Genomic DNA, 13,558 nt, shown 5'->3' on the forward strand with positions numbered 1-13,558 from the left:
GCAAACTCAGTGCAGGAACACTGCCAGAAGCCAACACCATCATGGCACAGGGAGCTACCTCTGTCTCAGTGCTTGAATCTCCAGCTCACAACTCAGTGAAAAGTAAACTGCTTTCCCCCAGAAAAACTGGCGCAGCACCATGGTGCTAGGTATTAGAAGTTGTGGAGTTCTGATTCCTTTCCTTGCAAAGCTAAACCGTATGTGTAGAAAACCACCACAGGAAGGCGGGCTCCAGCCCAGAGGCCCAATCATATCATTTTTACTCCTATACTAGGTCCACTATGAAGGATGCTTCCTGTGGGACAGAAATGTTGATTCTGACTCTCAGAGCCCACCATCTTCCCTCCTTCCTAGCCCTAGCCTTCACCAAACAGTGGAGAACAAAGTGCAGATCAGTCACAGAAGGGACACTAAAGTTGCACCAGGCCCTTCCTCCCCAGTTAGGTACTCACTGTTAGAATGATGGAACGCAGCTGCTTCTGAGCCAAAATATTTGCCATTTCCTGGGGAAGAAAAACACCCCACACAAAGGCTTTGGTTAGAAAGACAGCCATGCTTTTCCATACAACCAAGTGTCATTCTTCCCGTGTGCTTCAGGGCCTGGATATCAGCAGTATTTCCTAGAAAACTTGGAAGGCACTACTATTCCATAATAAGGCTGGATATTCCATTTGGATTATAAAAGCCAAGTACAAAGGCATATATATATGAATACATATATACACATATATATATATATATGGAATTTTTTTCCTTCTAGAAAAATCACTCTCCAGAAACTAATGGTTTTCCACTCAAAAAGTACATCAGAGGCTGGGCACCAGTGGCTCATACCTGTAATTCTGGCCAGCCAATCAGATGTCTTAGATCTGAGAATCTGGTTCAAAGCCAGCCCCAGGAGACTGGAATTATCTCCAATTAACCAGCAAAAAGAAGAAGTGGGAGTGTGGTTCAAGTGGTAAAGAGCTAGCTTTGAGCTGTTGAGTGGGTAGAGCAAGGACCCTGTACCCGCTTTTCTTAGATTGTATGAAGATGACCAGACAACAACACACCCACAGCAAGGACATCCTGATGTTGGAGAACCATCACCCTAAAATCCCTAACTCACCTAAAAGCAAGTTCATCTACCTGCGTGCAGAACCAAGGGCAAATGGCATACACCCCAGAGCTGGATCAGCAAGCTATGCAAATGAACCATATGGGGTTTCAGATGGACAAATATCTGGCCAGATGTGATGCTGTGGAATTCTCCCTTGGTTTCTGCATGATATAAGTTGTACTTCAGCCTCTCCTGACCTCAGCAGAGTACTTGAGGATGGTTTTATGAGATGAAATGATTCACAGGCCCTCTTTGGAAGGAATACGGAAGAAATTTCATAGTCAAGCCACATCCTTGGGACACACTAAGAAAAAGTCAAAATACTGCTCATATGCAGGAAGACACTAGAATGCCAGTCTGTGCTGGGGATTTTTTTTTTCGGTGCTACGAGTTGTACTGAATAGAGAAGAAACTAAGCTACAATGAAAAACAACAGAACCATGATATCTACTAAGGTGAAAATAAATTTACAGAAAGCCAGGGGAGCGAAGAACATGAGGAAAGGAACTCGAGGGGATGTAAGGGGTACAGGCAGGATGGATGAGGGCAGACTGAGACAGCAGGGTCCACAGAGGGAACATGGGTGACTTACAGTCAGAGGACACCCAAGGATGTCAACATTGTTGTCTACATCAACCTAACAGCGCCAATGCCACCACAGAAAGGAGAGCAAGCAAGAGAGAAGAAGAGATGGAAATTCAGAGCTGTTGGCAACTTTGATGCAATGCCCTGCCAACCCACTGCCTAGGGAGGACTGTGAACACCTTTTACACTTATATGGGAACAGAAGACATAGAAATGGAAATCCATGATCAGGTCATCTTCCTGCCCTCAAAAACAAGAAAGCAAAGGCAACCACATCTTGAGACACAAGCTGAAGGCAAGCCCAGAAAACACCATCGGCCATCTCTACTACATGATTCTTCCCCAGCTAAATACAGTAGCTCTTGGGTGAGGGTTGATCTGGCTTGGTTAGGTTTGTTTTTTTTTGGAGCAGGTAACAAACAAAAGACCGAAAGGACCTCTATACATACATCTCCAATATTGCTTTTTATAAATATTGTATTCCTTTTGCAAATGAAAAGTGCAGCCCAATAGTCACCAAAAAAAGAAAATAAAAAATATGCTTTGTGCTCCTATTTCATCTATAGGTTAATATGATTTTATAACATTGAAATGATAGAAATGTAGATATAATTACAGATATACATAGACAGCCACAAGATAGTCGCCAATAGTTAGAAGGCTATTTCCTGTCCAACAGCTACTAGTCATTGACTATCTACTTACAAAAATATATATATACATATACATATATATGCATAAGACTGTGTGTTCTTGGGGGCACAGTGGACTCCATGTGCTTCTTTGTATCCCAAGTTCCAGGCATGATATTCAGCAAGCAGAAGATGACAATAAATATTTCATTAAGGAACAACTGAATATTTGATAGTACTCTGCTAAGAAACAGAGAGAAAACAGAAGTATCTTTGTGAACATGAGAGATATCTGTCTTAGGGAATAGTTTGAGTAAACATGAGATTCCATGGGGAGATTTTCATAGCACTGAAATGACAGAAACATATAAGTATATAGATAGATACACCAATACGGAATGATGTCTACCACATAGTTTTAATCTTAACAGAAGTTTTCTATAAAGACAGTACATGTAGTATGCCGAGTGTTGGTTAAAAATACAAACAAAACTCTGGGCTGGGGGAGTGGCTCCATTGGTAGAAAGTGAACATCATTGAACAAAAGCATTAGATATCAAGTTCAAGTCCTGGTCTCGGAGCAAAAACAAAACAAAAGACACAACTAGGCAAATATTTGCATAGAACAAAGCAGGATGACCCACAGCCATGGAAAGTACATGGGTACTATGAAATTGTAGCAAGTCTCTCTTTGGGAAGGTAATGAACGAAGCTTTCACACTTCTTTCCTTTTGGTCTTTCTTTTTTTTTACTTTTTTTTAAACCAACTCTTTTAACTAAAAATATAATTAAATTTTAGGAACTACAAATACAGCCCAATGCCTGTGCTCATGGCTATAATCCAAGCTATTTAGAAGTCTGAAATATGAGAATCATAATATAAAATCAGCCTGAGTAGAAAAATCACATTGACTCTTTTTTTGGGGGGGAGGGGGAGGGGGGTCCGGTCAAGGGGCCTGAACTCTGGGCCTGGGCACTGTCCCTCAGCTCTTCAGCTCAAGGCTAGTGCTCTACCACTGAGCCACCTTCCCAGCCCCTCCCATTGACTCTTATCTTTACATAATTGACAAAATGCTAGAAGTGGAAGTATGGCTCAAGTGGCAGAGCTTGGAAAGGCCCAGCAGGGAAACAAAAACAAAACAATAATGAAACCATGGAAATGTAACTCCTAGAAATGAACCAACAATCCTAAATGGAAAACAAATCAGAATCCCTCACATTTAATAACTGATATTAAAATCCTTGGAAACATGAAGATAAGATAAATAGGATAAATAAAGTCTGATTCTATGCACAGCATTGAGTAGCAGGTTAGCTTTCTACACTCTTGTGAAAAATTTCCTGGCAGATGCCATGATCTCCTTAGTGAACTCTCCTATGGCAGTGAACTGTGGTCAGGGTAACACATTCTATGTTATGCAGGTAGAATTTTAAAAAAAATTAATGGTCTTTGAGGACTAAGCTAAATTCCAAAACATACCAAAACTCTTTATTCTGTTCCTTCCCCTATTTGAGAAAGAATCAAAGAATTTATAGTCCAAAGAACCCCAAAAGTTAGGTTTCTTCTGTGTACCTTTAAGGGATTCTCCCTTCCCTCTATACACAAAGATACAAATGAACGGCTCAGTTCCCCCACCCATGACCCCAAGGGTCAGAAGATCTAGGACCAAGCAAAGAGCACCTCTCATACATGAGCATGGTGATCTCCACCACAAGCATCATCTTCAGCTGCCCCCTCTCGTTCTCTCGCTTTCGCATCTACTGTTCTCCTGAGCAGGCAGGACACCTCTGAAAAATGGGGACGACATCTCCCTGGCCTTGGTGAATGACTAGATGACAGAAGACCCTGGGGGCTTCCACCTCAGAGGCCATCACATCAGCCAGGCTCCCATCTTTGTGTGCTCTGAGATTTTAGGGAAGGGTTCTTAGGGCCAAACACTCGTTTCAGTCAATGGCTTACCCAAGTCTCCACCTCCTCCCTCCCCTACACCCTGTTTGGTGACATGGCAGGAGCCAGAGCCACAAAGCAGCCCTCCAAGACCCCCAGAGAGGAAGGAGAAGGCATCCTCTGCACAAACACTTCCCAACCCTGGACACAAAAATGGAAGCAACACAGCTCACCTGCCTGCGCTCGTCAGGAGCTTTCAGGAAGAGTGCATTGATGACAGCGATGGTACAGGTTTGAATTTCCTGATCGGTTCTGCAAAAGTAAAATGGCAGCAGAACTCAGATGAGGTGAGCCAGCCCAGAGGGAGGCCATAATAAACCTCATCATTACACAGCAACATGGCTCCTCCCACGGGGAGAAGAAAAGGGAGGATCCTCTGTAGACCTGTAGTGAGCACTGAGAGCAGACTTGGAGCACCCCTAAGCTGGAAACAACAGATGCACAACTGCTATGAGTGACCACTCAGTGCTGAGAGCAGTATATGTACAGGGGTGAAACTCCTCTGAACAATTAACCGACAGTTTAATATCAGGAATACAAGGAAGCTAAGTAGAGAGAGGAAGGGTAGGTAAATACAGTCACAATTTTCAATGTACACTTGTGAAGATGGACCCAGAAAACTTAAGTGGATGAGTGGGGCTGGGAGAGATGGAAGAGGTGACACAAACCAAGATGTTGTACACTCATAAATGGCCGGTTGAGGGCTGGGAAGGTGGCTCAGTGGTAGAGCACTTGCCTTGCATGCATGAGGCCCTGGGTTCGATTCCTCAGCACCACATAAGCAAAAAGAAAAAAGCCGGAAGTGGCACTGTGGCTCAAGTGGTAGAGCGCTAGCCTTGAGATGAAGAGCTGAGGGACAGAACCCAGGCCCAGAGTTCAGGTCCCACGACCGGACCCAAAAAAATAAAAATAAAAATAAAATAAATAAATTGGCAGGTTGAAATGAAACTCCTTCAAATAACTACAATAAAAGATTCTTAGTGAAGAGTTACAGTGTAGCTCAGTGGTAGACTGTTTAGAAGCCTAAAGCCTTAGTTCAGTTCTATCAAAAGAAGGGAGGAAAGACTGCTTGAAAATGTCTAGCATAAAATTTCTAATGAATTCTGAAGGTGTTGATGATATTACAGAAAACATTATACAGCTAGGTCACCCTCGGTTAAGAACTTAGGAGAGCAAATTGCTTTATGCCTTAAAAAGAAAAACTCTACTGATAGCCACAAAGACAGGTTAAAAGCCAAAGGTTTTCCCAGGGCAAGGGGCCGTGGACAGAGCAATGCCAAGGACAGACAAAGCAGTCCTCAAGGATAAGAAGTCACCTTGCCATGTCAGTGTAAGAGGAGAGAGAGGTGCATGACTCACCATAAACCAAGGCTGCCAGGTGTGGTGACATACTATAATCCTGGCTACTCAGGAGGTAGAGATCAAGAGGACCAAGGTTTGTGGCCAACATAGACAAAAAGTCAGCAACTCCTACATCTTAACAAATAAGCTGGGCTTGGTGGTTCATACCTATAACCCCAGCTAGGCAAGAGGCCATAGGAAAGAAGATCACTGTCCAAGATCAGCCTGAACAAAAATGCAAGACTTTATTGAAAACAAAAACAAAAGCAGATAAAGGAAAAATGGGGTGGGGTATGGCTCAAGTGGTACAGTAAATACAACCGAAAAAAAAAAAGGAAAGGGATATTTGTTTGTATATTTAGTAGAATAGTACAAAATAATTTGCAGCATCTCTGTGGCTGTGGGAAGCCCCTCTCCAAAGAGAACAGCTCCTTCCCCAGAGATAACAGCCTCTCCCCAGGAGAGCAGCATGCTTACCCTTGAAGATGAGGAATGAGTTGGCCAATGGTGATCTCTTGTGCCACCTTCTGGTAGAGGTCATGGCTATTGAGCACCATGGACTCCAAAATGGCCAAGGACTGATGCAGGATTGAGATGTCCATGGCCGACTTGTTCACAAAACTTGCTATCTGAAAACCCAAGAAGTATATCATTGATGGCTCATAGAGTCAACAGGGAAAGGAGGAAAAAAATTAAGCACATCAGGAACTCAGCGAGGATATCTGATTCTAAGGATGGAGCATAATTCAAAGTAGCAAGAAATACACCCAGTCACCATTGAGATTGGTGAAATCCTACCAAACACAAAGAAACCTCTCTTATAATCACTGATAACTGGACATTTCTTTACTGGGTATCTTCAAAGAATTATTCTGCCTGGTTTCCCCTAGACTATTGTGTTCTGAGTTTCAGCTTTCCAAGGCAGACAATTTTATCATGCACATTACTTGGACTGGCGCATTTCTCTGAGGGGATAAATTCAGTGTAAAGCACGGCCATTCCTCTCCCCTCCCCAGGCTGCTCCTTCATTCATTCATTCATTCCATCCACAACTCTTATGTTCTGGTATATTCCTCACATACAAATCACACTCATCAATGCAATTCAAATGGCAAGTTTTCAGCAGCTGGCTATTCCTAATTATAAAGATGAGAAAGTAGAGGAGGGGGAGGAAGTGGAGGAAGAGGGGGAAGAGGAAGAGGAAAAGGAAGAGGAGCAGGAGGAGGAGGAGGAGGAGGAGGAAGAGGAAGAAAAGAGGGAAGAAAATCTATCCTTCTAGGGTTAAAAAATTATCATCTCCCCCACAGGTAGCAAAAAGAAAACTCTTTAAATTAGCAGTGCTAAAAAATGTAATAGTTTCAAGTTCTCAAATGCATTCCCTAAGGGGAAATCAATCCTTGAATCCCTAACTACAACCAACCACAATATAATAGGAAAGGAAAATAAGAGAAAGTTTACAATAACGAGCAAGGCAGCCCAGACACATGGTTACTATAAAGGTTTTATTTTAAACAGCTCATTAAGATTTACTACAATCTGTTGACAACCCACACTAAAAAGGCCATTATTGTATCAACATGATGGCTTTCTTAAAAGCTAAAATAATGATTTTGTGACAAGTAACCACTCCCTGAGTCCCACTTAAACACAAATTTATCCCCTTCTGTGGTCCAGTCAGGCCCTCCCCTCAAACTCCCTCCTTCCCTTTTAAAGGGGTAAAATGCCAGTGTACACACACTATTCTAGCTACCATCCCATGTCTGCAGTCCACACCCTCCATGTGGGAGCCAGAATGGGGGAACAGATCTAAACAGGAGCCTACCTCAGATCTCCAAACCCCACCTGCCTCACTCCATTTATACCTCAGTAGGTAAGAAAGAATTAGGTGAAGAAAAACAGGAGTGTGCCTGGTTTCATGTTCCAAAAGGCAATTATTTTACTATAGGAACTGCAGGAAAGGCATGAGGATGTTAACAATCCTTAAAAGACTGCTATGGCTCTTCTCCTGCGAATGTGTTTATTGTCCCAGGCAGTTGTCAGCTCTGCTCCTCACATCTGCTGCAATTTAACAAGCTCTTTACAGGGCCTACCAAGGGAAGCCTACTGACAAAAATCCAATGGCCATCATGCTCTGCCCTGGGTTTTAATGTAAATTACATCTTTTCTAAGAAGAGTGTAAATGCCTGAATCTGCCCCCCAACTCCATTCATTTTCATTGTTCCAATGTTATTCTTTTTTAAAAAATAAATTTTTATGCCCCTACTGGAGCTTGAACTCAAGGTCTGGATGTTATCCTTCACTTTTTACTCAAGGCTGGTGCTCTATCATTTGAGGTACAGCTCCACTTCAGCTTTTTGATGGTTAATTGGAGAGAAGAGTCTCAAAGGCTTTCCTGACAGGACTGGCTTCTAACTGTGATCCTCAGATCTCAATCTCCTGAGTAGCTAACATTACAAGTGTGAGCCGCCAGGGCCCAACTTGTTCCAGTATAATTCCTGACTCTGGCATAAGGAAAGTGAAAAACCCACAAGAAAGTTCATTGATCGGAACTTCTTAACTTTCTCTCTACCAAGGGCTCTTCCTCATTGCTCGCTCCCTTCCTGCCTCTGTATATAGAATCTGGATGTGACAAAAGTCCAGGGGTCTCACAGGTGAGCACCGCTTGCTAACTTTATCAAGCCCCCACTACCAACTCCCAGCCCTCAGTGATAAGCATTCCTGGTTCCACACAGCGGGTCCTCCAGAGACACCAAGATGAGCAAGACCCACAGGTATTTCATTTAAAGCAGGGACAGATTAAAAAGCACTGACTATGAATTACTCGAAGTAAGCATTCTCAGTATCTAAATGGCTCCATTTGGTTATTCCAACAAGGCCCAAAATTAAATGGCATGAAAAAGTATCATTGTAGTCTTACTCTTCCCTTCCTAACTGCCACACTTTTTCAAGTATCCATACTCATTAAGTGCTTAATCTCCCCAGTAACATGAGAATGCATTTGAGATATTTTTCTTTGGGGCACAAATTCAGTGGATGTAATAGTTGGAATCTTTTCTGTAGAGTGATTGCTGGACACAAGCACCACCATGTTAAGAATAGCTGCTACCAACTCACAAGAAGCTATTTTAACTATGCCACTTCCCTTGTTTTCCTCACAACTTCTGGCTTCAGTCAGGAGTCCTGGTCTCAGTTGATGGTTCAGATAAACTTTTAACCCTTTGCAAACTAATCATTCATTCAAGATTGTGACACTAAGTTCTGACCAAATGAACAAGGATTGTCATACAGTAGAGATAAGACAGCTGCGCAGATATCCCGCCACTTGCTTATTGGCATCCTGTCAGCATCATCACCTTCTGTGGAAGAAAAACCTCGCTGAATTCCTTTTGAGCAGGTGTCCTGATTCCTGTGTGGTACTCTAATATCCTGAGATATTTCCAATGGTACATACATACAACATGGGCCCTCCAGTCCATTGCATCCTTGGGTTCCTAAAACACCATCTTTTCAGTTTCCTCTCTGCTCAACTGTTCACCTCACCAAAAAGAGCTGTGTATGGTGATGTACCCATATGATCCCAGCTACAATGGCTGCATAGGTAGCAGGATCTCACCTTGTGACCCAAGGTAAACCCTGGGCAAAAATGGAAGGCCTTCGCTGGTTGAGTAGCTAAGTGGTAGAGCTACCTGCCTGGAAAATAGGAGGTCCTGAGTTGAAACCCCAGCACTGCCAAGACAAAGAAAGACAATGGTCAGCATCCTGTCCTGAGTTAATGGGTTTCAGAGACTATCTATGATGATTATATTATGATTCCATATACTGGGTTTGCTCATCCCATCATTCATTAGGGGGGTCTGATATGTGGTTTATAGATTCAGAGCAATTAGGGGATGCTATGATCTGTGTCAATCACAAAGTCCTGCGTGTTCAAGGTGCAGCTCTGGTGAGAGGCAATGGAAACTGTAGGAGGTGGGGCCTAGTAGGAAATCTTTAGGTCACTGGGGGTGCGTCCTTGCATAGGTCTTAGAATCACTCTTCTTATCTTTCTGGCCATGGAGTAAGGGCTTTCAGTCCATCATAATGAGCTGCCTACACAAAGCAACAGGGCCAGCCCATCATAGGCTAACACCTCTAAAATGTGAGCCACAATAAATCACCTCTGGTTGTAAGTTAACCTAGTCATGTACTGACTATAGTGATGGAAAGTTGCCTATGACCAGAGGGTGGGGAGGCAGGGGAGGGATGTTGAGGAAGAAGAAGAGCCATCTTTGTAAAATACCTTCATCAGAGGTTCATCCTAGGTTCTGACAATTTCAAAAACATTCTTAGTCATTTATACATCTCAGAAATTTTCACTCTTACCATAAATTTTCATCATCATCATCATCATCATCATCTATAGTAACTCCAAACCATCAAGAATCTCTCTACCAGCAGATAGAATTATAGGATTTCTATACTACATTATACAACAATACAGATTCCTACACTCAGTTACTTTTTATTGTTGTTGTTGGTCATGGGGCTTGAACTCTGGGCTTGGGCGTTGTCCCTCAGCTCTTCAGCTCAAGGCGAGCGCTCTACCACTTGAGCTACAGCGCCACTTCTGATTTTCTAGTGGTTTATTGGAGATAGGAGTCTCATGGTCTTTCCTGCCCTGGCTGGCTTTGAACTGCAATCCTCAGATCTCAGCCTCCTCAGTAGCTAGAATTACAAGCATGAGCCACTGGCGCCCAGCAGCTACTTTTTTTTAATGAAGCTGGACATTACAATATTTTTTTGGGGGGGAGGTCCGATCGTGGGGCCTGAATCCTGGGCCTGGCTGGGCACTGCCCCTCAGCACTTCAGCTCAAGGTTAGCACTCTACCACTTGAGCCACAGTGCCACTTCCGGCTTTTTTCTTTTTGCTTATGTGGTGCTAAGAATCAAAACCAGGCCTCAGGCATGCAAGGCAAGTGCTCTACCACTGAGCCACCTTCCCAGCCTGGTCATTACAATTTTTAATCTAGAGGATCAGACATCCCATTATTGCTATATCACAAAGTCTGCTAACAGATTCAGATTTGGATTTAGGTTTATATTTCTTTTAAAAAATAGCTTCATAGTATTCCTTCCTGCTATTCTTCTACTCAGCCCAGTCTCAAAATAAAATGATTTTTTGAAATTCTGCTCTATTTCAACGGTCTTGATACTGGCAGAAGCCCATCCAAGGGGAGATGACTCTCAGAGGAGGACCGTGATTCAGAGACCAGAGGAGATACACACTGGACAGACATGGCTATGTGGTGATCTCTGGAGCCACACATAGGGGCCCCCACATCAAGCTCTAAGTGAATTCTCCAACACTACAGTCTCCCCATTCATGAGGATGATGATCGTGGTGGTGAGGACAATAGTGATCTTCATTCAGAGAGAAGAAGACTGGAGAAAAAAAATGAGCTAGCCTAGTCCTGGGATCAGGAACAGTATGTGGCAAGTGCTAAGTTAACAGCCATGTGCCTATTACCTGGGACCATGGCATAATAGTAGCATTGTGGATGCAGGAAGCTCCTGGTTTTCAAACGTTTTGCCATCAATGTGGAAAAAGTCGAGAGGGAGAAAACATACAAGGGAGAAAAGTACATGGAAAAGCCAGATGTAAAAACCAGATGGAAAAGCAGCCCATGTCTCTGGCTTCCTGCACACAGGCAGTCCCAATCTCACAGGGGCCCTAGGTGGCACCAGAGGCCAGGCCTCAAAGACAAGCTCCCAACAGGAAACTAAAATGACGGAGAGAACAAATAACTAGACAGCAAGGTGGATGACGACTCAAAACAGTAGCAAGAAAGGTTAAATAAAAGTTCCAGGATAATCCACTCTACAAAGGATGAGTTATAAGAGAACAAGTGTTAGAGTGCAAAAATAACAGAAACTGCCTTAGGAAAAATAAGATAAATGCAATTGGTAAGATTTATGAATAGAAACTGGACAGTACTGTGAAAACATTATTACATAATAACGTATTAGTAGCAATACTTTGTTAACTTACACACGAAGATAAAAACAATCACATAATAATGAATAGTTGGCATTTGCTCAAATCTGACATAATAAGATTCGAAATGCTACAGGTTCTTCACATACCTGCCAAAGACTCCACTCAGACCAAGATCTTTGCCTTGGTGTCAGTGGTTAGAGACAGCAGTTAGAGAACCAGGAGAGAACAGAAAGAAAAGGAATGAGCCCACAACTGGGCTCAAGCTGGTCTTCTGTTTTGTTTTATTGACAGCACTGGGGTTTGAGCTCAGGGCTTTGCACTCCTCCATTTGAGCCACATACTAGCCCTTTATGCTATAGTCATGTTTCAAACAGGGTCTCACATTTATGCCCAGACTGGCTGGGATGACAAACTTTCTGTTCATGTTTCCCATTGTACCTGGGATGACATCACCATACCCAGGTTTTCATTGGCTAAAAAGGAGTACAGAGAACTTTTTGACCACAGTAGTCCCCAAAAATCACAATCCTCCCGATTTCATCCTCTTGAGTAGCTCCGATTACAGACATGAGCTACTGTGCCTGGCTCAAATGCTTCTTGACATTCCCAGTTAGCCTCCTGGCCTGGGAATACAAATAAACTTGTGTCTAGATATTAGTCTTCCGTAGCTACTTTAAGAGCAAATGTCTTCCCTCTAATTATCTGAAAGCAAATGTCTCTACTTCTTACCAACCTGCTCAATGAAAGGCTAATCTAAATGGCCAGAAGGAGCCCATCTGAGGACAATCAATCTGCCCTAAAGAAATCCAGTTTGTCTATAGACTCTCCAGGCAGGCTTTAAGGACCTTTGGGGGTGGGATGGAAAGTAGGAAGAACATCATGTGTTTTCCAGATCTCCAAGTGGTGTTGGGGACCAGGATACCTTCTCTATGGCTATCAAGGAAGTGAAACACTGTCTCAGAGATGGCAGGGAAGGCTCTCCATACTTACAGTGGTCCATTTCTGTGAGTGATTAACAAGTGGGAGAAAGGGCATTTCATGTCACTCACCCACTGAGGAGGTCACAGGAAGTGACCTGGTCTACTCAGTAATGTGAGAGATAGACAGACAGACGGGACATATTGACGATAGAAGACAGAGACAGAGAAAGAATTGATCCAAGATAGAAATGATAGAAAATAGATTTGTAGATGATAAAAGAGAGATGTTAATAGATACATAGATGATAGGTATACATAAATGATAACTAGAATTATATGACCTCCTATAAAATACATACATATGCATATAAGACACAAAATACATTCAATATGAAAATATGTAAAATGTTCATATACTACATAATAAAATGCATAATACACATATGTGTGATAGAACATTATATAATATACTGTATGTACTTCTCTATATTAAACATCTATTTCCCTGGAATAAGTTATCTTTTTCCTGAGGAAGAGCTTTTCAGACTTCAACTTCAAACCTTCAGCAACAAGAAAAGGATGGCATGTTCAAATATGGTTACATTTCAAAAGAAAGGCCCTTTGTCAAATAAGGTGGCTGGAAGAGCTGTCCTGGAACCCTCACATCCGGGTATCCATCTCCATTTCCAGAGAGGAGAGATTCAGACTCCCAGGAGAGAAGGCAGAAGCCAGCTTCTGACCTCCACACTCCATCTGTATAGGACACCATGCTTGGAAAGCACTATAAAAGAAAAGCAAGCACTTGGCACATTCTGGAACATTTTTATTTACTGGGTTTATTTGTTTTTATTATGTGCTAGGCTAAAGACTTTTACAGTAGTGACTGCCACAAAGGGAAGCGTCTGCAAACTACATACTGGGCCACCGTCTCTGTCACAGCCAGCCGCACACCATGTGTGCTGCAATGACTCAATGAAATGTTTCTCAACTTACTAGGGATCATCTTCCTTCCAGAAAAACCAGCCAGTCTCAAAACAAGCATCTAAATTTATGCTG

General features: G+C 42.7%; 1 protein-coding gene across 1 annotated transcript in view; it reads right to left on the reverse strand.

Annotated features, from left to right (window-relative positions):
- Positions 1–13,558, reverse strand: part of LOC138812007 (engulfment and cell motility protein 1-like) — a 96,515-nt gene that overhangs the window by 47,404 nt on the left and 35,553 nt on the right. Inside the window, 3 exon segments of the mRNA XM_069999965.1 lie at positions 453–503; positions 4,438–4,516; positions 6,083–6,234. Of these exon segments, the coding sequence (XP_069856066.1) occupies positions 453–503; positions 4,438–4,516; positions 6,083–6,234 (282 nt within the window).

The sequence above is a fragment of the Dipodomys merriami genome, unplaced genomic scaffold (assembly GCF_024711535.1).
Source record: "Dipodomys merriami isolate MVZ:Mamm:240054 unplaced genomic scaffold, mDipMer1.0.p SCAF_556, whole genome shotgun sequence".
NCBI lineage: Eukaryota > Metazoa > Chordata > Mammalia > Rodentia > Heteromyidae > Dipodomys > Dipodomys merriami.